Source organism: Miniopterus schreibersii (assembly GCF_964146895.1).
Source record: "Miniopterus schreibersii genome assembly, chromosome: 1".
NCBI classification, from domain to species: Eukaryota; Metazoa; Chordata; class Mammalia; order Chiroptera; family Miniopteridae; genus Miniopterus; species Miniopterus schreibersii.
In genome coordinates, this window is record NC_138101.1 from 119,410,786 (window position 1) to 119,435,648 (window position 24,863).

Below are 24,863 nucleotides of genomic sequence, written 5' to 3' on the forward strand. Positions count from 1 at the left end.
GAATTCTTGGCAATTTATTTAGCTATTCTGGAACTCAACATAAACTCCACTTTTATCTTGGTCAAGTTATTCTTTTATTTAGGAAAAGAAACAGTACATAAGTTGGCATCATAATGTGTCCACGTAACTCAAGAAGCAAGCCTACTGTGATTTACATTTTCATGTAATGGTTCAAACTCACTGTAACTCTTACCCCACAATTCTAGATGCCACATGTTGTATTTTAATCTGAGTTCTCCCATCATACAGGAAGTCAGATAAAAAGGCAGAACAGCCCTGGCCGGTGTGGCTCACTTGGTTGGAGTGTCATCCTATACACTGAAAGGTCACAGGTTCAATTCCTGGTCAGGGCACACGCCTGGGTTGCAGGTTCAGTTCTAAGTGGATTGATCTCTCTCTCTCTCTCTCTCTCTCTCTCTCCTCCCCTCCTTCTCTCTAAAATGAATAAACATATTCCAGGGTGAGGATTTTAAAAAGGCAGAAAAAAAAGCAGTGACCAGTTTTATAAATGATTATCCTACATATTAGTTGGAAGAATATATCATCAAGGCAAGATGCATGTGAAGGATGGGCTCAGCATTTTAGCTGTAATAGTTTACTCTTATGGGGAAGTACTGTAGTAGGCAGTTAGACAGACATGAGCAGAGCAAGGATAATGGGCCAGGCACAGAAGGCCACCAGGGCAAAAAGCCCTGGGTGCCTAGCACTGGACAATTATAGGGTGGGACCTTGCCTCCAGGGTAACCTTTTCTTCCCTAGCATATCTCTGGTCTTGAGGTTGGGACTCCCCACCCTTTCATATCACTGGAGGCAGTTTAGACCCCCTGACCTTTCCTTCCTAGAGATAACATCTAGGCCTCAGTTGTATTTCAGCTCTAGGCCCAAAAAAGCAGCAAAACCAGACAAGCTACCCCACACTGACCTCAGGATCAGCTGCATTGAATAATGACCCCCAACCCCAAAAGGACACACCTGGAAAGCGGCTGAATATTCTACTGAGATCTTCCCTTGGGACTGCGCCTAAAATCTTCACCCTTAAAACCCTTAGGATGGAGGACCCAGTGCGCTCCCCCATGAGAGCTCACTTGTGCCTTTCCTGTCCCCTTTCCTCTCTCCTTCCCCACATGCAAGTCACCTTTACCTTCCTCACTCCCAAGCTACAAGAACCCTTCTTTTGCCTCTGTAACTTGTTTCCTGAGCCATGAGCCATTTCTTCTACCACTCATTTCTTCTACTTCGGTGATTTTCTAAATAAATGTTCTCGTATAGTTTGAATCTTGGCTCTGAATTCTTTCCTAGCCAGAACTCAAGTGCCAAGATTGATGAACCTTGGTCCAGTCTGACCCCACCCATCTAACACCTGGTCCTGTTCCTGCCACTGCTGGCAGCATCTTAAGCAAATAATGAGAACTATGATATGGATAGGTATAAAAATTGATGAAATAGGTTTAGTATTGAATCTCAGCTCTACCATTAATTTTCTGGGTAGATTAGGGATTTGATTTCTCTTTCTACGTGACTTTTCCCTTTAGCATAACAACAACAACAACCTCTTACTGAATGCAGGAGCACAGTACCTTCCGTGGAACATGACACAAAATACACCCCTTGCTGCAGCCCTTGCCTGGAAAGCTCCCCACCTCCCCATTTCTACAGTCACTTGCTAAGAGAAGCCCTTCCAGTCGTCCTGTTAAAAGCTCCTCTCTCCACCCAAGCCATGTCACTCCCTTCTCTCTTGACTTGTTATATTTTTCTTTGTAGCATTCTTCACTACCTGACATTATATTAGAAACTTATTTACTCTTTAAATTTTTTATTGAGATATACTTGACATATAACATTGTATTAGTCCAAGGTGTACAACATAATTTGATATATGTATATATTGTGAAATGATCACCACAATAAGTTAATAGCCATCACCACACATAGTACAAGTTTTTCTTTTTTCTTGTGATGAGAGCTTTTAAGATCTATTCTCTTAGCAACTTTAAAATATATGATAAAGTATTGTTAACTATAGTCACCATGCTGTACATCACATCCTTAGGACTTATCTTATAACTGGAAGTTTCTACCTTTTCATCACCTTCATCCATTTAGTTCCCTCCACCATCACCACTACCACTGTATCTATGAGTTTGGTTTTTATTTTTTAAAATTCAGCATATAAATGAGACCATACAGTATTTGTCTTTCTTTGTCTGGCTTATTTCACTTAACATAATGGCTTTAAGGTCCATCCACATTGTCACAAATGGCAGGATTTTCTTCTGCATGGCTGAGTATTGCATCGTGTATGTATACCATGTTTTCCTTATCTAGTCACCTGTTGATTAACACCTAGGTTGTTTCCATGTCTTGACTAATGTAAATAATGCTGTAGTGAACATTGGGGTGCAGATGTCTTTTCAAGATAGTGATTTCATTTCCTTCAGACAAATACTCAGAATTGGAATTGTGGAATCTGAACTTATTTATTTGCATGCTTTTTGTCTGCCTGCCCCCCCCCCCCATGGCCCTACCCCCACCTAAATGTAAGCTTTTTAAAGACAGGATTTGTTTTCTCTTGCTCTGTGCTTTACTCCCTACACATACACTAATCAGTGCTCAATGGGTTCAATAAGTATGTGCTCAATGATTACATGATTGACTCTCATTATCTACAAGAAACTCCGTTTTAAAACCATTTAAAGTAAAATCCTAATTTCACTGACATTCATTCAGCTGACATTTGTCATGATGTAAGAAAGTGGCTAATTTATTTTATTATTTTAAAACAGGCAGTCATAATCTTCTTCATGCCAAAATCTTCACCCAAGACCATCAAAGTTAGCTGTTCCACTCCCCATCGTTTAGATCTCTAACTCTCAGCAGTCCCTTTATTAACCTTCTATTGTCCCTGGTCCATTCTTTGTCTTCACTGATTTATTTCTGATACTTGTTCATTATCTTGTCTCAAGTAATCTTGAATTCTAAAAATAGTAACTGAAATAGGGAAATTTTACTTATAGTTTTTGGAAACTAATTTTGGATTGAGTTTTTAAAAATCAATACCGTAAAATCATCCACTAAAAATATCTTTCTAATGCCATTTTCCTCAATGTGGTCTTCTGAATTATCAAGAAAAAGTATAAAAATCCATTGGTTGCTTTCTGATAAATTCTGATGACCTACATGACACACAGAAAAATGGAAGAGTGCATGAGGACTCTGAGTGTATCAATCAATCAACAATAACGTCCCAACATCCTTGGGTATGCTACCAAGATGAAGTGATTAACAGCCCCGAAGATGGCACCCAGGGCCTCACTTTACAGGATGCTTCCCTGGAAGAGTCCTAGAACTGCCAAATGAGACGAGGGCTCTACATGCAGAGTCTTTTTGGAAAATGAGGTTTAAATGCCTAAAGGAGAAAATTGTATCATGCAGATAACCCGAGTACACAGCTGCCAAAGAAAGCAACAGCCATTGAGAGCACAGGCTGGACAGACCGCTGACATGCAATGTGTCCCCAGGTCCCAGCATGAATGTTCACCTAAAAATACAAGGCCTTTCAAAGTGAGAGGCAACAAGTATTTATTTAAGATAAGAAACAATAGCTATTTGGGAATTACTGATTCAAGCAAAACCCCAAATAACGTTCTGATCAGAAAACGAAAGCAAGGGATATTTATGAGAAAGGGAAGGGGAACAATTACATAAATAAAAGACAGGCATATCTATTGGCACAGAAAAGCTAACAGAGTGACACTAATTCTGAACAATGTTCTTGATTTTCTGTCCAGTAGCCATCAGTCAGGTAGTCATAATATCTGCTTTCTTGTTATCTTTGCAAACAGTTCTTTGGGACGCAATGTTGCTTTAGGCCCAGTCCACAGGGTATTTGACCCTGTTATAACATTCCAAAGGTTTGAGACATGAGATACGTAAGGCAGTTCCTCTGGGATGGCAGCTCTGGCTCCATTTTAAAGTGGCTCCATTTATATTATTATTATTATTATTATTATTATTATTTACACTAACTAATACCATTCTTGTGATTAACAAATGGGCAGTCAGCTTTCCTTAAATTGCTGTGTGAAATCTGAATACCAAGCGAGAGAGTTTAAGGCATAAGATAAGGAATGAATCAATTCTACTGCAAAATACCTAAAACCCTGAAATTTTCTAAAACACAACGAGGATCAGCAGAATTCCACGTCTTGGCGCTCATGTCACAACAAGGCATCCTGTAAGACCGTTAGTGACCTTCATTCCCATCTCATTTTCTTTTCCAACGGCATTTTGGCATTACCTGCACGGTCTACAGCAGAAAAGCTCTTGAGCTAAATTTCAGTTTCAAGGAATAAAAATAACTTACTGTTCCGACAAGGAGAGTACTCAGCATATGCACTGAAATTCTGAATCGCTACATAGCAGGTGCCAACGGGGTCCATTTTTGGTGTGGATTGAAGAGTTCTCCAGTGATACAAGGGAGCACAAGCCTGTGAAACAACAAAGATAATAATTTTTTTTAATGTAGATTCCTCGTACTAGGATTTGTTTTGACTTGTTGATTAATATACCTAAATTTGTAACAACTATGTTAATTGTTGGGTGAATTAATTGGCTTCCAGCACGCTAATGAGTACCTTGGTAGTCACAGTTTATTAAATTTCCAAAGCCAATTTGTTACCATTGAAGCACCATGGAATTAGAACAAATTAAACATATACAAAGGAATGAGGTTTTCCCCCAGAGGATTTTAAATTAAATAAAAGTAACCTGGCAAAAGTAAATATTTCGTCAAAGCAAAGAACTCATACTTTTTAAAAAATTGGATCTGCATAAAAGCAAATGGTCATTTAAACAGTGAATGAATCAGTGTGATGCATTAAAATGAGAACAAGTTCCGTTCTTTGTCTAACTGTTGCTTTAAAAAAATCTACTCTCAAGTCAAAGGATGCAGACGAGTTTGTAAACCTATTTTGTGGATTCCCCTAGTTTACCATTGAAGGTGTATCTAACGTCTTTTTAGACAACTTTCTTTTGGATACACTAAGCTCTTATCACAGTGTTCTTGGCTTTATTTTTCACTTACTGGTTTTTATCCACGGCAAACCAAAAATTAACTTAAACAACAGTAAGGAAAACATGATTCTTGTGTGAAACATTCTGGCTGCTTCTTCAGAAGCTTAGGTTCTAACGAGCATGGTATCTGAAAGGATATCAGTGTGAAAGAGGGTATGTGAAATCCCCTTTAAGTAAACTAAGTAACATTAATTTTGCCCGGAATGAGAGAGAACATGGAAATAAATGTGCAGACAGCACAGGCACCTTTTGACTTCTACTTTGCCAGCTCAAATCCTCAGAAGTGTTTCACCTGATCATTCAAGCCCTCATTTCTAAGGACCCAGAATTACAGATTGCTAGCACATGGAACCATGAGTTTATCTCCTAATTTGATGACATCACACACTTAAAACAAAGCCAGAAAAGTGAAGGCAGGTCCCAATTTTAAATTCCTTTCATGATTCCAAATACGTCTTTGGTGTTCAGTCCAAGGTATAACCACTTTAAGTAAAGATAACTCATATTGTCAAATAAGTAGAGTGCTCCTACAACTTCAGTTTTTTGGATTTGTTGCCCTCTGTATGATGAGGTCCTGGAAAATGTAGACTGATGTGATGTATATGGGCTTCAACCCAAACTTAATATGTATACACCTGATACCTGGGTCTTCCAAGTGATAACTTCTGTCTGCAGAAATTTGAAGTTCTAATAATTGTCACAAAGAGAAGAACTTAATTCTTGATTCTGCTAAGGTTCAGCGCTCAAAGAAAAAAATTAACTTGACTATATTCTATATTATCCTATTTCCTATACATTTTCCTTGGGGATGTAAGCATGCCCCATAATCAATCATTTTTATTATAAACATGGTGTATGATTCTATTTTCAATGCTTCTGAAGGCTTCTACAAATATCAAGTAAATGCACAACAATTATGTTACAGATACATTTTTAAGACTGTAAAGAATCAATATAAAACCCCTCCCCAAATTTTTAACCCCAAATAGTCTATTAGATAGAACTAGCTTTTCAATAGTAATTTACGTAAGTCATACACCACCAAAGGATAAAGACCTTTTACCAATTCTGGAATGTGAATTACATCAATGCAAATACAATTCTATAGAGAGCATATTGTAAGTGCTGGGTTTGTAACTAGAAACAGCTACCTATATTTCAAATATTACCTGTTTTATGTCAAAATATTTTTGGAGGGTTAACCACACACCAAATAAAGCATGGCATTTTCTTTATATACTTATTCTTATTAAATCACAATGTAAAAAGCCTTTTAAAAATACTAAAAGTCAAAGTTATTGCTTCATTGTTCTGAGGAAATTAAAGCTAACAGTTTAAAAAATTCCCCCAACAAAAAATTTCCAGGTTAGCTTAATACAGTCATCTATTTCTGAATAACTTAGATATGTATCATTGCTCAGAATAATCAGAGAATAGAATCATAAAGTCATAGCATTTTAAAGGTGAATGGTATCTATTTGGGAGTGAGATTTTTTTTACTTTAAAAAGTATTAATGTACTCAGGGGACCATGCAATCAGTAGTTATATTTTTAAATAAAGCTTTCCTTTAGTCCTAAGAAGGATAAGTGACACCACTGTAGATTAACTTTTAATATATCCTAAAACAGTAGTCCTATTTTTATGGTCAATTTCTAAGCAGCCCTTAAATGTACCTTTAAGATGGAGCTTTTATTTCCCTATCTTCCTTAGTTGTTTTTGAAATATCTGAAAATACCTCATTGATCTTCTGGAAAACAAGCTTTCTTTCCTACGTCTTTAAACTCTAAAATAGATTATTTAATTTTAAACACTCAGTTTCTGTTTCAAAATGTTGATAAGCTTATCTTTGAAAGTCTGGCATGTCCTTGCATGAAAGTGTTTTGATAAATGTGAGTTTTAAAGCATTTCGGTGCCCACTCTGTTCCAAAGCCCTCCCACAGCCCACGGTTCATACTCACCACCACTTTCCCTCTGTGAGCTTTCACTGTTGCTCCAAACCATTGATTCGATTTAAACTCTATGGGCTCCTTGGTTCCGTTACCTCTGATCATTCTGTTGTCTGACAACAAGTACATCAATTGTTAGTAACTTGTAAAATGTGGTAGCCAATTAAAATCTGTATAATGAAGTCATCCATTAAAAATACTTGAAAAACAATTTTTATAGGCAGGGGCGTTTCTCTTTGACTAAGTCTCAGCTCGACTTTTCATTTAGAACATTACCAATCAACTGAAAAGACATATTTGAACATGACATTTCACCACTTAACTTAAAAGCAGCATTTTACAACTTAAATTTTCACAGTACTATAAATCTAATGTGGACTCTGATAGTCCCAAATCTATACTGTTGTCATTGATTTGTATCAGATCAAAGACCAAACATTTATAACCGCTCTAAAGAATTTCGATTCTTTTCCAATAGTGAAACACATGGGAATGTCCCTAATCGGGAAAGTGCAAGCTTTCTCGGCATGGGTTAGCAGGAATCAACATGAAAGACTCCCCAAAACTTGCTTTTTAACTGAATAACATGTGTCCGCGCAGCCACAGAAAATAACACCTCAACAGTTTTATGTACACTTTGCAGATGTCAGCATGAAGAAGGCTGTCTGGGTAGAAACTCAACCCAATTATAACACACTTCAAGTCTTAATAAAAAGCAGATATCTTTTTTTCTACTCTTGATTCCCTAACATATTTCCCACGTGGTTCTAACTGCATGGTTCTAACCAGAGCTTCATCAGTAATAGCTAATGAATTTCGAAAGACATTTGTACTAGGGTATCTTACTGGTATGTGTTTCCTTCACTCTATGATAAATGCATTACAAAATTAACTTTAAATTCCTATCAAATGAGGCCAAAATATACACATAATTAACCTTCTATTGAGTTTACATATAATTATAGACTTTTAAAAAAAGAATAAATTATATAAACTCAATCTTAACCTAAATTTTACATTTTGACATGTTAGTAGAAAATCATGAATTTCCTTCTTTAAAATGGTATGCCTTTGATGTTTCTGGCATTTTTTAAAAAAAACAAGTTCTGGAAATCCTTACCCAAAATGCACAAAATTGGCAAAGAATTAGAGGATTTTACAGACTATAGCATAAAATTAAAAATATAAACATTTCTATTTGCATCTAGAACCTTAAAAGATCGTAGAACTCATTGAAAGGATCTTGTCACCATTAACTGGGTTATCATGGGCAATTCATTTAATCTTTTGAAGTTTTGATTTCTCCTATAAAATGAGGCTGAGAACAAACACCCTTCCTCTCTCCTCTTTCACGAGTGACCATAGAATCATAAAGATCACATAAGATAAAGGAACGTGAAAGTGCTATACAAACTGAGAAGTCATGTAATTAGAAACATATAAGCTCAATCTAAGTCCAAGAATTGGAAAGGACCTCACAGACATACAATATAATGTGTTATTATTAGTGATTTGTGGTTCTCAGCAATGAAATTAGTGACACCTCAGAAGATAGTCAATGTGGCTTTGATTAAGCCCAGGGAGAAAGTGCTAACAGTGGCTTTGAGATTTTTAAACTACAAAAATCAGAAAGAAGACCAGCACCTCAAAAATTCAAATATACTTACAGGCTGCAGGGAGGAAGAAAATGGATTATGAAGAAAGATCGAAGCCAAATTTGGCTTCATTTTGCTAGAGAAAGTGATGTGACTCTCCCTTAGGGATTTCAGAGGCATCTTTTCTGCTGCTATAACGTTAAACTGTATAGCTTGATTCAAACTGTAAATTGTGGGCTATTTTTTAACAACAAACTTCTTTTGGACCAATGGACCTTAACAGGAATTGCACGGAAGCAGAAATCAAATCATGAAGAAATTCTGTGCCTCAAATTAAAACAATTGACACTTATCACGTACCAGTTGGAAAAAAAATAATATGCACTCTGTTTTCAAGGTAATAACTTGATGTAGTGCTTTGGAAGGACCATTTAGCAACTTGTATGAAAATTTTTAATGTACCCTTTTCTTATTTGACCAAGGAATTTGACTTCTAGGGTTTTGTTCAATGGAAATAATTACACAAATGTGTTAAGATGCAATATGAAAATATTTGCTGTACTATGCATGATAGCAAAAACTGAAACAACTTAAGTGTTCATAAATAGCAGATTCAAAAATTAATTTCTTTTATCTATAAAGTAGACTTCTACCTAACTGTTAGAACATATATAATAGTCTCTATGCATTGAAACAGAACGTCGCCCAGCCGGGCGTGGCTCAGCGGTTGAGCATCGACCTAGGATCCAGGCGATTGGGGTTCGATTCCCGGTCAGGGCACATGCCTGGGTTGCGGGCTCTGTCCCCAGTCGGGAGCGTGCAGGAGGCAGCCGATCAATGACTCTCCCATCATTGATGTTTCTAACTCTCTCTCTCTCTCTCTCTCCTTTCCTCTCTTTGAAATCAATAAAGACATATTTTTAAAAAAAGAAAGAAACAGAACAATGTCTACAAAATATATTTTTCTTTTTACCTTTTCCAAGGTTTTAAAAAAGGACAGAAAAGTACTTAATATAACAAGAACTTAATATAACAAACACTGGTATTTCCACCAGCAGAATGGACAATTTTTAAGTTTAAGTTTTTAACTCTTCTTTCCATTGCTTTTTAGTAGTTTCAAAATCTCAAAGCCACTGTTAGCACTTTCTTCTTGGGCTTTAATCAAAGTCACATTGACTATCTTCTGAGGTGTCACTAATTTCATTGCTGGACATACACAAACATTACAGAACTCAAATAGATAAAAGACCCAAATACATAAAATCAGAAATGAAAGAGGAGAAGTAACAATTGACACCTAAGAAACACAAAATGTTGTAAGAAAACATTACTAACAACAATATGCCAACAAACTGGACAATCTGGAAGAAATGAATAAATTCCTAGAAACATACAATCTTCTGAAACTGAATCAGAGAATCTGAATAGACAGATTACTACTAGTGAAATTGAAGCAGTAATCAAAAAACTTCCAACAAATAAAAGTCCTGGGCCGAATGGCTTCACAAGGAAATTTTACCAAGCATTCAAAGAAAAACTAACACCTATCCTCCTCCAACTATTCCAAAAAAAATGCAAGAGGAAAGAAGACTTCCAAGCCCATTTTACGAGGCCAGCATTATCCTAATTCCAAAACCAGATTTAGAAGCTACAACGAAAGAAAATTATAGGCCAATATTCCTGCTGAACGTAGATGTTAAAATCTTCAACAATATATTACCAAACTGGGTCCAGCCATACATTAAAAAGGTGATATACACCATTATCAAGTGGGATTTTATTCTAGGAATGCAAGGTTTGTACAGTATCTGCAATCCAATAAATGTGATACACCACATAAACAAAATGAAGGATAAAAACTTATAATCATATTATTAGACAGAGAAAAAGCATTTCATAAAACCCAGCATTCACTTATGATAAAAATTCTCAGCAAAGTGGGAATAAGGTAAACACCTCAATGTAATAAAGGTCATATATGAAAAACCCACAGCCAACATCATACTTCAATGGGCAAAAACTATAAGTGTTTCCCTTAAGATCAGGAAAAAGACAGGGTGTTCACTTTCACCACTCTTATTCAATATAGTACTGGAAGTCCTAGCCACAGCAAACAGACAAGAAGAAGAAATAAAAGGCATTCAAGTTGAAAAGGAAGAAGTAAAAGTGTCATTATTTGCAGATGACATGATATTGTATATAGAGAACCCCAAAGATTCTACCAAAAAACTATTAGAACTAATAAATGAATTCAGTAAAGTATTAGGATACAAAATAAATATCCAGAAATCAGTTGCATTTTTATAAGCCAATAATGAACTATCAGAAAGGGAAAATGAGAAAATATTCCCATTCACAATTGCTTCAAAAAAATACCTAGTAATAAATTTAACTATACATGTATAAGACCTGTACTCGAAAAATTATAAGACACTGAAGAAAGAAACTGAAGATACAAATAAGTGGAAGCATATACCGTGTTCATGGATAGGAAGAATCAAGGTCATTAAAATGTCCATATTACTCAAAGCAATCTATAGATTCACCATAATTCTTATCAAGGTATCAATGGCATACATATTTCACAGAACTAGAACAAATACTCCAAAAATTTATATGGAACCACAAAAGACGAATATCCACAGCAATCTTTAGAAAGAAGAACAAAGTTGGAGGAATCACGCTACCTGATATCAAATTATACTATAAGGCCATAGTAATCAAACAGCATGGTACTAGCATAAAAACAAACATATATATCAATGGAACAGAATAGAGAGCCCAGAAATACACCGACCCCTTTATAGTCTATCAATATTTGACAAAGGAGGCAAAACATACAATGGGGTCAAGATCGTCTTTCAATAACTGGTGTTGGAAAAATTGAATAAGTGGAAAAAAATTAAACTAGACCAACTTACACTACATAGAAAAATAAACTCAAAATGGATTAAAGGCTCAAATATTAGATTCGAAACCATAAAAGTCCTAGAAGAAAACATAGGCAGTAAAATCTCAGACATTTCTCGTAGCAATATTTTTTCTGATATATCACCTCGGGCTAGGGAAACAAAAGAGAGAAAAAAATTGGATCACATCAAACTAAAACATTTTTGGACAGCAAAGGAAACCATCAACAAAAGGAAAAGATAACCCACTGCATAGGAGAACACATTAGCCAATACATCTGATAAGGGCACAATATTCAAAATTTATAAGGAACTTATAAAACTCAACAGAAACAAACAAACATACAATCTAATTAAGAAACAAGCAAAGGACCTGAACAGACACTTCTCCAAAGAGGACATACAGATGGCCAATAAGCATATGAAAAGATGCTCAACGTCACTAATTACCAGAGAAATGCCAATTAAAACCATGATGAGATATCATCTCACACCTGCCAGAATGGCTATGATCAGTAAGTCAACAAACAACAAATGTTGGTGAGGATGTGGGGAAAAGGGAACCGTTGTGCACTGTTGGTGGGAATGCAAACTGGTGCAGCCACTGTGGAAAACAGTGTGGAGTTTCTTCAAAAAATTAAAAATGGAACTGCCTTATGACCCAGCAATTCCATTTCTGGGAATATATCTAAAGAAACCCAAACCACTAATTTGAAAGAATATATGCATCCCTATGTTCATTTCAGTGTTTTTTACAATAGCCAAGATTTGGCAGCAGCCCAAATGCCCATTAGTAGATGAGTAGATAAAAAAGCTGGAATACTACTTGGCCATATAAAAGAAGGAAATCTTACCCTTTGTGACAGCATGGATGGACCTGGAGAGTATTATGCTAAGTGAAATAAGCCAGTCAGAGAAAGACAAGTACCATATGGTTTCACTTATATGTGTAATAAAATGAACAAAATAAACTAACAAAGTGGAAACAGACTCATGAATACAGAGAACAGACTGACAGCTGTCAGAGGGGAGGGAGCTGGTGGCTTGAAGAAAAGGGTGAAGGGATTAAGCAAAGAGAAAAATGAAAGACTCGTTGACACAGACAACAGTAGGGTAACTGCCAAAGGGAGAGGTGTGGGGGGTGGTAGAAGGGGGTAAAAGGGGGATAAATGGTGATGGAAGGAGACTTGACTTGAGGTGGTAAATGCACAATACAATATACAGATGCTGCATTGTAGAACTGTATACCTGAAATCTGTATAATTTTATTAACCAATGTCACCCCAATACATTCAATAAAAAAATTTAAATTTAAAAAAAGTATGGAAAAGTACAAGGACTTAATATAACAAACACCTGTATTACCACCAGGCAGAATTGACAATTTTTAAGTTTTTCACATTTACAAACAGTACAGAACCCCTTGAAGTCTATCTTCAGTTTGAGTCCCCTCTTCTTCTCCTCTAGTCATAGCCACCATCATGAATTAGATGTGTATATGTCCAGCCATTTACAAAATAATGTCCATGAACAATATAGAACAGGAGTCTACAAGTTTTTCTGCAAAGGATTGGTAATAAATGTCTTAAGTTTTGCAGTCTCCATGGTCTTTGTCAACTCTGCTCATTTATGCCCCTGTAACAAAAGCAGCACACAGATAATATGTAGAAGAATTGGCTTGGCTGTGTTCCAATACAACTTTATTTACAGACACAGAAATGTGAGTTTTATATAATTTTCATGTGTCATTAAATATCATTCATTAAAAAAATATTTTCCAACCATTTAAAAATGTAAAACCCACTCTTAGCTTATAGGCCATACAAAAACAGGTAGTGGATCAGGTTTAGTTGTAGTTTGCCAACAACTGATTATTACTGAGGATTCTTTTGTGTTCTTTTTAACCTAAGAAATGCTATTGTGCTATCTGTATGTAGCAGTCTGTACCTGTGCTTGACATTTAATTTTATGTTTGTTGAGAGATATCCATGTTACAATAGACAGCTAGGTAGACAGATGGACAGATAAATAGATCTAGCTCGTTCTTTCCAACGCCTGTATAGAATTGTATCTCATTGAATAGCCATTTACATTTTATTTATCCATTCCATTTACATATGAACATTTAGGTTTTTTCTGTTTTTCCACTAAAACAAACATGTGCTCTGAGCTTCCTTATATCCATCACCATCCTCATAAACACAAGAGTTTCTTTCTGACAGAAGACTAGAAACGACATTGCTGGGTCATGGGGAAATTTCATATCCATTTTATCATGTATGCCACCTGATCTCCAAAGGAGCTACCGTCTTCAGCGCACTAACAGCACACGAGAGAGGGGCCATCATCTCATTACTGTAGGACTTTTAAGTTTTGCCAATCCAAATGACTGTGAAATGGTACCTCATTTTGTTATTTTCATTTGCATTTCCCTGGCTATTAGTAAGGTTGACTATCTTTTTATGTTTATGGACCATACACTTTTTTCTTCTGTTAATTGCTAGTTCACAGCCTTTGTTCATCTTCTTGTTCGGTTTTTAGTTTTATCAATTCTTTTTCCCACATCCATGTTGCCAATATCTTGTCCCAATTTTTGCTAATCTTTTAACTTCATTTATGGGGATTGTTGTCCATCTAGCATTTATTTTTGTATATGATGTGGCATAAATATCTTACTTTCAACACGAAAGGCCAGTAGTCCCAACACCACTTATTGAACAATCCATCTTTTTCTCTCAGAGAGTTGTAATTCCAATTCCACCCTTGGAATAATACCTCCCAACACACATCTGTAATACTTTCAACAATAAAGATAAATTTTTAAAAAATTACCTCCAGACACAGCCGAAGGGGCCCAACGTGACCTGGCCCCTGCCTGCCGCCAACCTCCTCTCCTCCCACTCTCCCATGCTCATTAGGCTTCAGAGACACTGACTTTCTTGAACACGCCCAGCTTTTCCGTCTCCTCCTTGAGTTTATTCTTCCCACTGTCTGAAATGCTCTTCCCCCGGTTTCTGGCATGACTGCCTCCTTCTCATTACTCAGGTTTCAGTTCAAATGTCACTTCCTCAGAGACTCCTTCCCTGCCTTTGGCAGTCAGTCTCCCATCAGTTTTTTCCCCCAGCCAAATGCTTTACTATACAACAATGGCATTACATAAAATTGTTCAACTTTTTTTTGCATTCAACACTTTTTTGTATTAGTTTCTGGTGTGCAGAACAGCATATGCTTCTCTTCATGGCACTTACCACGTCTGAGATTATCTTGCTTCTTAGTCCGCAGCTTATGGACTGTCTCTCCCCCTCAGAATATACACAAATCCAGAGACGCCCTCTGCTTCACCTCTGCATTTCCCAGTTCTAGAACAGTGCCTCCCACACAGCAGGCCCTCCGCAAGTGCTTGTTGAATGAACGACCAAGCCCCCATCTATTCATTCAGAAGTTTGTTTAGGACATCGTTCAGTATGATCCCACTTTTCTTTAAAAATCAAATCTTCTGCATATGGATGTGTGTGTATATGTCTGGACACTGAACTGTTAATGACAGTTATCTTGAAGGCAGGGAGTGTCCATGCTTCAGTGGCTTTTTAAATTTCTTTTTCATATATTTCTGTACTGTTTGAGCTTTTACACACAGCATTATTACATCTATGATCTAAAAAGAGAAAACCTATGATAAAATCAAAAGAGTTGTAGGCCAACCTGAGAAATGGTGATGGGTGATAGCAATAAAATGGATTTAGCTTATCCTGCATTTCTGGGCTTTGAAGGCACCTCTCTTAAATTAGCAACTTTGGTCTCTGGGCCATCGGGGTACGAATCCCAGCATGTGGTGAGCCTACTAACTTTGGGTTCTTTTTTCATGGGAATATTCATTTCCGAGCAGAAGTGAGGGAATGTAGAATGTGGTGCACACATGGGCAGCAAGCAGACTTTTTTAATCTTTTAGCTTAGTAAAATGGGAGGAATTACAAGAAGTGAAGATAGATCACCATTGGAGAGAGAAGAGAAAAGCTGAAACTGACACAGGTGTGACCAAACATTTCGGCAGATGGGACGATTTTTGAAAACTATTTATAAAGTCCTCGACCTCATACTAGAAAACGGTAGGTTTCCCTCTAACCTTCAGTCATCACATCACTTCAAGTGCTCCTCCTTAGGGGTTTTCTCAAAGCCATGGCAGGAGCTGTCCAGGCATTTTTAATCAGAAAAAAAAGGAAAAGAAATCCTTAAACTCTTGTTTATAATCTTTCCCATAGTAAATGTATGCTGTGAAATTTCATTTAAGTTGAAACTCTGTATCTGAGAACAAGGAATACTGGCATTTAAAATTCAAAATAAAATAGCTGTTGCCAGAGAACTCCTTGTCAAAAAGAAACAAATCCAAGAAAAGAAGCTGAATTGATTTTTATGTACCAGAAAATTAAACTCCCAAATGTACGACTCTCCATACCCTAAAACCACTACTAAAAACCATTAAATAACACCTCTAATCTTGATATTCTTGATCTTATTGTAAATTTTCAAGTATTTAAGGAAATACCACACTAATTCATTATTCCATATAATATTCAAGAAATGTGTGATTTTTTTTGTTTTATTGATGTAATTGACATATAGCACTGTATAAGTTTAAGATGTACAGTATAATGATTTGACTTACATTCTCATAAAATGATTACCACTATAAGTTTAGTTAACATCCATTATCTCATATCAATACCAAAAAGAGAAAAATATTTTCCTGATGATGAAACTCTTCTGGTCTACTCTCTTTTAACAACTTTCCTGTACACTATACAGCAGTGTGAACTAAAGTCATCATTCAGTATATTACATCCCTAGAACTTATTTATCTTATAACTGGAACTTTGTATCTTTTCACCACCTTTGTCCAATTCCCCCTTCCCCATCCTGACCTTCTGCCTCTGGTAAACACAAATCTGATCTCTTTTGCTTTGAGTTTGGGCTTTTTTATTTATTCCACATATAAGAGAAATGATATACTACTTGTCTTTGTCTTATTTTTTTCACTCAGCATAATGTCCTTAAGATTCATCCATGTTGTTGTAAATGGCAAGGATTTCTCCTTTTTAATGGCTTAATAGTATTCTAGTGTGTGTGTGTGTGTGTTTAATATCTTCTTTATCCATTCATCTCTTAATGGACAAAAGTGTGTTATTCTGATGAATGAATATTCCATATTACTGAGATTTATTATTTATACCACATATATACTATACACAAATATGTGTGTATGCATGTACACACAGACACACACACTAATTTCCCTGTCTATACCTAGTAGATCACATCTAAATACCCTGCCCTCCACAACATAGGTCCCAGACCCCACACCTGATCTCCAGGTATGGCATCTCCTTCCATCTAGGTAACTTTCTCTCCGTTCTTTATTGAGTCTCTCTCCCAGACTTCATACATGACATTTCTCTTACAAAATTCCATTCCTTTGGAATTCCAAAATTCCATTAGTTGTTTCTCAACTAATCCAAATCACTTCCTTAAAAACCTGTTTTAAGATGTAGAGCCCAAAACTCTTTCTTCTCTAATTAAAAATCTTTCAGATTATTGTTTTTAAAAATCCAAACAAGCCCTGGCTGGCATGGCTCAGTTGGCTGAGCATCGTTCCATGCACCGAAAGGTTGCTGGTTCAAGTCCTGGTCAGGGTGCATGCCCAGGTTGTGGGTTTGATTCCCGATCAGGGTGTGTGTGAGGCAACCGATCGATGTTTCTCTCTCACATCAATGTTTCTCTCTCTCCCTCTTTCTTCCTCCCTCTCTCTAAAATCAATAAAAACATTTTAAAAATTCAAACAAAATAAAGTAACAAAACTTGTATGAAGAATTATATGATGTAGTAAATTAAAGGCCATTGGAATTCTACTCCCTGGACACAGTAGCTATTAAGTTTGGTAAAACCATCCAGCCATTTGGAGTTTAAGAGGCTTTAAGTTCATTCTTCTAGTTTAAAATATTTCTTTTCTGAAAATCATGAAACTTATTTTAAATTTAAAATATAACTATTTTAAATTTTGCATATCACTATTTAAATGTTTGGTTCCATATAAAACCAAATAACTAATAAAGTTAAATAAGCTGAATGTATGTTTTAGAATTCTAATAATATAATGTTCATAAATATGGGTTTGGGATAGCAACAGTCGATAATGTATTACAATCTTCCTATTATGTAATTTTCCTGATCTAAATGAGAATATAAATTTTCTGTTTCAATTATTTCCATGTCTATATCATCTTCCCAAGAATAGAGATCATATTTCCAACTTCCTGTTTTTAATAACCAATAGTGCCTAGCCAGTGTTGTTCAGACCTCTGCTTAGTAATAAATATGAATGAGTTTTCTACGTCATATAATAAATATTTTAAACGTTTTTCATATGTAAATTGACTCAGGTTATATGTAAGGTTTGTTCTAGAAATACCTATGGATTTTTGTTGGTAAGATAAAAGTGAATTTTTGGGTGGTGTTCTGCTCATTTATATGGTGCAACTAGAGGAGCAAATTTTACAAAATGAAACAATCATCTCTCCAAAGGGAAGTGACAAGCCAGCTGTGGCAGATCAGATTAAAAACAAAACAAAAACTGCCCTAGTATCACACAAAAACCTGAACGGCAGAGCTGGTTACAGTCTGATTGTATAGATTGAGACATCGACTTAGACTTCATCTGCGACAAGTCACTCCATCTCGTTTACATTGGCTGAGACAGTTTTCTCTCTCATTTCACACGCCCCCGAGACACACATGCTCAGGCACACATACTCAGACAACAAGCTCAAACACATGCTCAGACACACACACACACACACACACACATGCACACATACATCGCTCTTCACCTCTGACCTTTAACGATACACTCTCTGCAAAGCTTTACCTGATACACAAAGAGCCCCACTCCCCGTTAGTCCTGGACAGGAGCCCTTCTTCTGCACACCTAAAACCTTCTTCGTTTTCTGCTTTCACGGCACCTACCCTTAAATTAGAACTGGCAGACACTAATCTCATCCACTGGACTTGAATGTTGTGGGGTCAGAGACTATGTCTGTCTTGTTCACTATAGGACAGTCCCATTAACCAAACCAGGAGGTCGGAACGCATCCTTCACAACTGCCAAACCTACTCCCCCAAATTCCACTCAGAGATCAATACCCGTTGATTCTCCCTTCTAAAGCTCTCTCAAGTCCGTGTACTTGTATCCATTCGTGTTGCCACTTCCCTGGTTTGACCACCATTTCTTGAAACTTCAGTTTCTGCAACGGCCTCCTTACTGGTTTCCCTTCCTCCAGGCTAGTGACCTTCAAATGCATTCTCTATCCTGAAGCCAGAGTTCTTTCTAAAATGCAAACATTCTTAAAACCAGGCTTATACAACCTTGACCTTGGCAGCAGTGTCTCTTGTCATTTCCAGCCACAGTGATTTTCTTTCAGCTCCTTGAATTTTTATACCATCTCTCATCTCTAGGTTTTTCTCACACTTGGAATAATGGCCTGGGATCAAATATCTTGTTAAAGATGCAGCTGGGGAAATGAGAAATCTCAATATGGCTTATATGTCACCTTCCAATTGGCAGGAGGACAGTATGATTCTGTTCAGTGCCCAATAATTTATTTACTTCAAGAAGTCATGAAAGCCTCTCAGCATGGGAATCTCAGGAAGCAGACCAAATGACATAAATCTCTTCAATATGACCTCAAAGCAATGTTTTAAATACAGGATATGATTGGGTTTCAGGATGAAGGTTGTATAAACTTGCCTCCCAATAGCACTTGAAAATGTATTTACACTAGCTCTTATTGTATGCTTGCATTTTCCTCAAGTTCTCACCCCAGTTGCCAGATGATGTTGTAGTAAAAAGGGTCCCAATCATCATCTACCAAAATGGTTGATTTTGTGGTTTAAAAAAATCACTATTTCCGATATTATACGAAATAGGCAATTCAGAATTCAAACCTTCTGTGTCTGCAATGCATCCTTATAAAAGTCTAACACCCAAGATGGAACTGTTCTCTGGGGGCTCTTAAATTCCATCCCAATCAGGTAGGGCCATACTATAGACTATGCAGAGGTAAAATATATTCCTTCCACAAATAAATTTAGATTTATAATTCACATGGTCCCTGTGCACTGCCCAGTGATCCCATTAACTTCACTACTCAATTTATTCTGCCATTCTGCCATTACCATTTACATGTTCTCCTTCTCCCAACCTTCTCTGCCTCCTCACTCTCAGCTGATAATCTTGTTTCTTATTTCACTGAGAAAACGCAAGAAATAAAAAAATTGTTTTCTTCATTCTATCAACAAACTCACCAACCTACTCTCAGTTGTCCCCTCACTCTGCCTTCTTTTGTCACTAAGGATGAATTGTCTTTGTGCCTCTCTAAGGCCAACCCCTCCATCTGTACAAGAATTCCAGAAACTTTGGTGTGCATCTTGGTCCTATCCAAACACACCCAGCCCCAGCAGAAGGAACAACAAGCCAGCTCAGCAGTATGAACCACAAGCCATGAGTTGTTGATAGCTCCAAACAGGGTACTCAAGGCCAGTCACAAACAACGTCTGACATTGCCCAGCACCAGAGACCCTCCAAAATGGCCAAGAATCCTAGCAGATCTACCTAATACATAGAAACAAGCCCAAATATGCAGCCAAAATGGGAAGACAAAAAAACAAGCCCCAAATGAAAGAATAAGAGAAGTCTCCAGAAAAGGAGCTAAATGAAATGGAGATAAGCAATCTATCAGATATAGAGTTCAGAATACTGATTGTAAGAATGCTCATCAGCATGAAAAAAGATACAGAGACTATGAAGAATGACATAGTAGAAATAAAAAATACATTGGAAGGAATAAACAGCAGATTAGAGGAAGCCGAGGATCAGATCAGTGAATCAGAAGACAGGGTAGAAAACATCACTCAATCAGAGATCCAAAAAGAAAAACAATTAAAAAACAGAAGGACAGTCTAAGGGAGCTGTGGGACAACATGAAACATAACAATATTCTCATCAAAGGAGTGCTAACCAAGCTTTACTTTCAACTCCACTGCTCCCTTTAGATAGCATTTTTATGTATAAAAATGGGTTAAAATTAACCAAAAGGTGCTTTAAGGGGGAAAAGACATTAAGATTTATTAGGAAGTCATTCAAGGAGCCTGACTGAAAGAATGAGGGGCATCCAGTCTTCCCAGACAGTGGTATCTGAGGTTGAGAGAAGTCTCACTTATCTTCACATCTGTTGAAACATCTTCATTTCCGTTCCATGTGTCTGTTCTCTACCATAAGTGTGGGGATTGGGGCTGTAGCCCCAAAGAACTACATTATTCACCATGTCCCAAAATATGTCCTACAAAATATGTCCATTAGAAATAGAAGAAAAACTTGGTTTCATTGCATTTCCAAAGACAACCTCTTTTATTGCATTTTCTTCCTAGTATTCTTTTTAAGGTTGTAGATACAATTTTCATAGGTATGGGTAAATAAATGGTTAGCTATTTGAATCAGTTGGCATGGCTAACCTTCTAGGCATGCTTTGGACTCCCAAATGTGAGGAAAAGAAATAAATGTCAGTTCCTGGTGGGCACTTTAACAGGCACCCTTTCAGTTAGGGTGATCTCGAAAGCATGTGTAATGGGAGCCTTCACCCTCCTGGTCCTTGGGTCACTTGCATTAGCAGAGCCTCCCTACCAGCTCCTATTAAGCATGGAGTCAATAGCAATAAGCCTTAGTTGTTTGTTTCTAATTCTTTCCCATTGCTTCTCAGAGTGGGAGAGAGAAACATCCATATAAGAGAGACACGTCAATTGGTTGCCTCCTGCACTTGCCCCCACCAGGGCCAGGGATCGAGCCTGTACATGCCCCGGGTCGGCATCGAACCCGAGATACTTCAGGCCACAGCCGAGGCGCTATACCCTGAGCCGAACCAGCTAGGGCAGCGTTGGTGGTTTTAAGCCAGCAATTTGGGTCCATTGTTACGTCAGCAATACTTGGGCTCGCTTTGGCCTAAGAAACGTGAGGAGAGTTAATGTCCTATTGGATGTAGCCAATGGGTTCCTTTCATTTGTAAATTCTCAGTGCCTTCTAGGACAATATGCATCGGGAGTCTCCTAGAGGGTGTGACAGTCAATTTCAGGCATCCACTTGAATGGATCAAGGACAGATATTTGACTAAACATTATTTCTGGATGTGTCTGTGAGGGTGAAATTAGCAGTTGACTTGGTGGACAAATTCAAGAGGTTTGCCCTCACCAAATGGGGAGGCATCGTCCAACTTGTCGAGGGTCTGAAAAGAACACAAAGAGGCAAAAAGAACCTGGCCTTTCTGCCTGACTGCCTGACCCGGGACACTGATCTTCTCTTGCCCTCAGTGCTCCTGGTTCTTGGGCCTTTGGACTCGGACACAGTCATAACCCTGGTTTTCTGGGCCTCCAGTTTGCAAATGGCAGATCATGGGACTTCTGAACCTCTAAAATTGTGTGAACCAATTCCTTAGAATGAATCTCTTCCTTTATACACAGGATGGGGCAAAAGTAGGTTTATAATTGTGAGTACCTGAAACACAGAGTTTATTCTTCTATTATTATTTATTATTTATTGTATTATTTTCCATATGAACAACTGTCAACCTATTTTTGCCCCACCTTGTATACATCCTATAGGTTATATTTCTCTAGAGAAACTTAACTAATACAGAAGGGGAGCGAATGCAGCCATTTCCAAATGTATCTGATCTGGAGACCTTTTTTTCATGCTCACTATAAAAGAGATCTTGGAAAGTGCTGCTGCAGCCTTCACTCAGCAAGTCCCTTCATAGCTTCCCACCAAATTTCACCCTTTTCTGCTCAACCAATATTGTTGACAAGTATGCTGACATACTCTTAACTTGTGTAAACAGATACTTCTTAGCTCTACAGGATATTTACAAACCTTACTTGGGAATAAGTAGAATGGTGCACCCCAGAAGAAATACTCTAAATAGATGTTTAACTCATCACTGGCGTATATGTAATGTTTTAAAGAGAAGAAATATTTGATTATTGTATATAACAGATCAAGAACTAAGCACCAAATCATATTGTAAAATTTCATACTGCTTCATGAGTTTGCCTGGATGTTCTGACTCTATTAATTACCTTCTACATTCTGGATTATCTGGACCTGTGGTCACTCTGATTTTTGCCAATGGCCTCTTATAACAAGTTCTGTGAACTGACTGCACTATAAGAAGGTTGCGACTTAATTTCTCCTGGCCTTCTTAGCATATTCAGGTACACTCAAAAGCAGCTTTACTCACAAACATCCCTCTTATTCTAAAAGGCTCTAGAAACTGCCATGTCAGACTGTCAAGTCTATATTTTTATTTGTTGTTATTGGTAATCCTCCCTCGAGGGTATTTTTTTCACTGATTTTTAGAGAGAAGGAAGGGAGAGATGGGTGGGGGAGAGAGAGAGAGAGAGAGAGAGAGAGAGAGAGAGAAACATGGATGTGAGAGGAACACATCAATTGGTTGTCTCCCACAGGGGGAGCTGGGGATCGAACCCTTGACCCCTTGGTGCATGGGCGACACTTTACCACTGAACCACACCGACCAGGGCTCTACTGTTTAATCTATAACAAAGACAGGTGATACACTGCATGTTCTTACTTTTATGCATATAATTGTTACTAAAAATATCTTCAGTTTCCTGTAGCTTGAAACATAAGCACCTATATGTAAACAAGTATATCTCTAAACCATCTACACCCAAGACAAAAAGGAGTAACTAAAGCTGTCATCAGCCAATACAGAACCTTAATTGTAAACTTTTATTGTTAATCTTCACAACACATCACCTAACACAATAATTTCATGTAGAAATATTTGCAAGTTTGTTTTTGTCATTATTTTTCCTGGTCATAAATAAATACCTATCCATGTTATTTGAAAATTAGAAAGAAATGCATCAGAAAAAGAAAAAAATCTAATTTTAATCATATCTCCCAAAGATAGCTTCCCATTGCATATTTCCTCTCTTATACTCTTCTAAGATTATAGATACGATTTTGAATTTTATGTTTTTACTTAACATTGAAACAAAAGCTTTTTCCCATATTTACTGATTTTTGGTAGACTTCATTTTTATGGTTATATAATACTTAATTGTATGATTATGCCATAATTTACTTGACTACTTATACTTATATTTGAAAATATTATTTTTTAGTGTTATGCCCCCTTTCTTCTAAAATAGGATTTGCAGCCCTGGCCACTGTGGCTTGGTGGTTAGAGGATTGGATCGAGCACCAAAGGGTCGAGGGTTCGGTTCCTGGTCAAGGACACATACCTGGGTTGCAGTTTCAATCCCTGGCCCCTGTCAGGGCCTGTGGGAGAGGGAACCAATCAATGTGTCTCTCTCACATCGATGCTTCTCTCTCTCTGTCCCACCCACCCTCCCTCCCTCTCTTCTGCTCTCTCTAAAAATCAATGGAAAAAATATCCTCTGATGAGGATTAATCAAAAAACTAAAAAAAAAAGGGGGGGGGGAATTTGCAGCAGCTTTAGTAATTTCTGAGAATTAATTTCTGAGACATGTCCTGTTCAAAATTGTAGAAAGAGAGAAGCCTGGTGTTCCAGAAAATCATTTCTGGAGGATAAGATGTTCTGGGTGGAAGCAGGCCAGTGTAGCTCAGTTGGTTGAGCACTGACCCAGTCCACCAAGAGGTCACGGGTTCCATCCCAGGTCGGGGCCCATGTGCAGATTTTGGGCTCAATCTCCAGCAGGGGGCTTACAGGAGGCAGCCAATTGATGTTTCCCTCTCATAGACACTTCTGTCTCTCTCCCTCTCCCTTCTTCTCTCTCTAAACTCAGTAAAACCATATTTTTTACAAAAAGGTGTTCTGGGTGGTTAAGAAAGAGGTACCAGAATGTGGACCTAGAGTGAGTGGGGACATGTGTGTACAAAATACACGTCTGCGAGAGAAGCTGAGCTATAATGTATTGTGCTGTAAAGATGAGGTATGTAAGCAGGGTGGCAAGAGAGAGGTGGCGTCGCTGGAGACATCTGGGCAAACCATAGGGGAAGATAACTGAAATCTGAAGCGGAGCCATAACCTGAATGAAGGAGTTGACTTGTCACCGCTACACCTGGTGTATGATGTGGGCTATGTAGGGTCCTTCATAAACACTCCTATAGCAATGGTGTGTGCCCTTCTCTCTAATCTCTATGTGTCCCAGAAATCAGGGCAGTTTGATATAGAGGCTTTGCAATGCCGTATACAAATCTGTGTCCATATGCTAAATATCAGAGCTAGAGAAA

General features: G+C 37.5%; 1 protein-coding gene across 1 annotated transcript in view; it reads right to left on the bottom strand.

Annotated features, from left to right (window-relative positions):
• The window catches only part of ITGA8 (integrin subunit alpha 8), a 171,239-nt gene that overhangs the window by 139,226 nt on the left and 7,150 nt on the right, over window positions 1-24,863 (bottom strand). The window contains exons 3-4 of the mRNA XM_081117581.1: window positions 7,033-7,133; window positions 4,364-4,487 (exon numbers count right to left, since the gene is read on the bottom strand). Of these exons, the coding sequence (XP_080973707.1) occupies window positions 4,364-4,487; window positions 7,033-7,133 (225 nt within the window). The remainder of the gene's footprint in view (window positions 1-4,363; window positions 4,488-7,032; window positions 7,134-24,863) is intronic.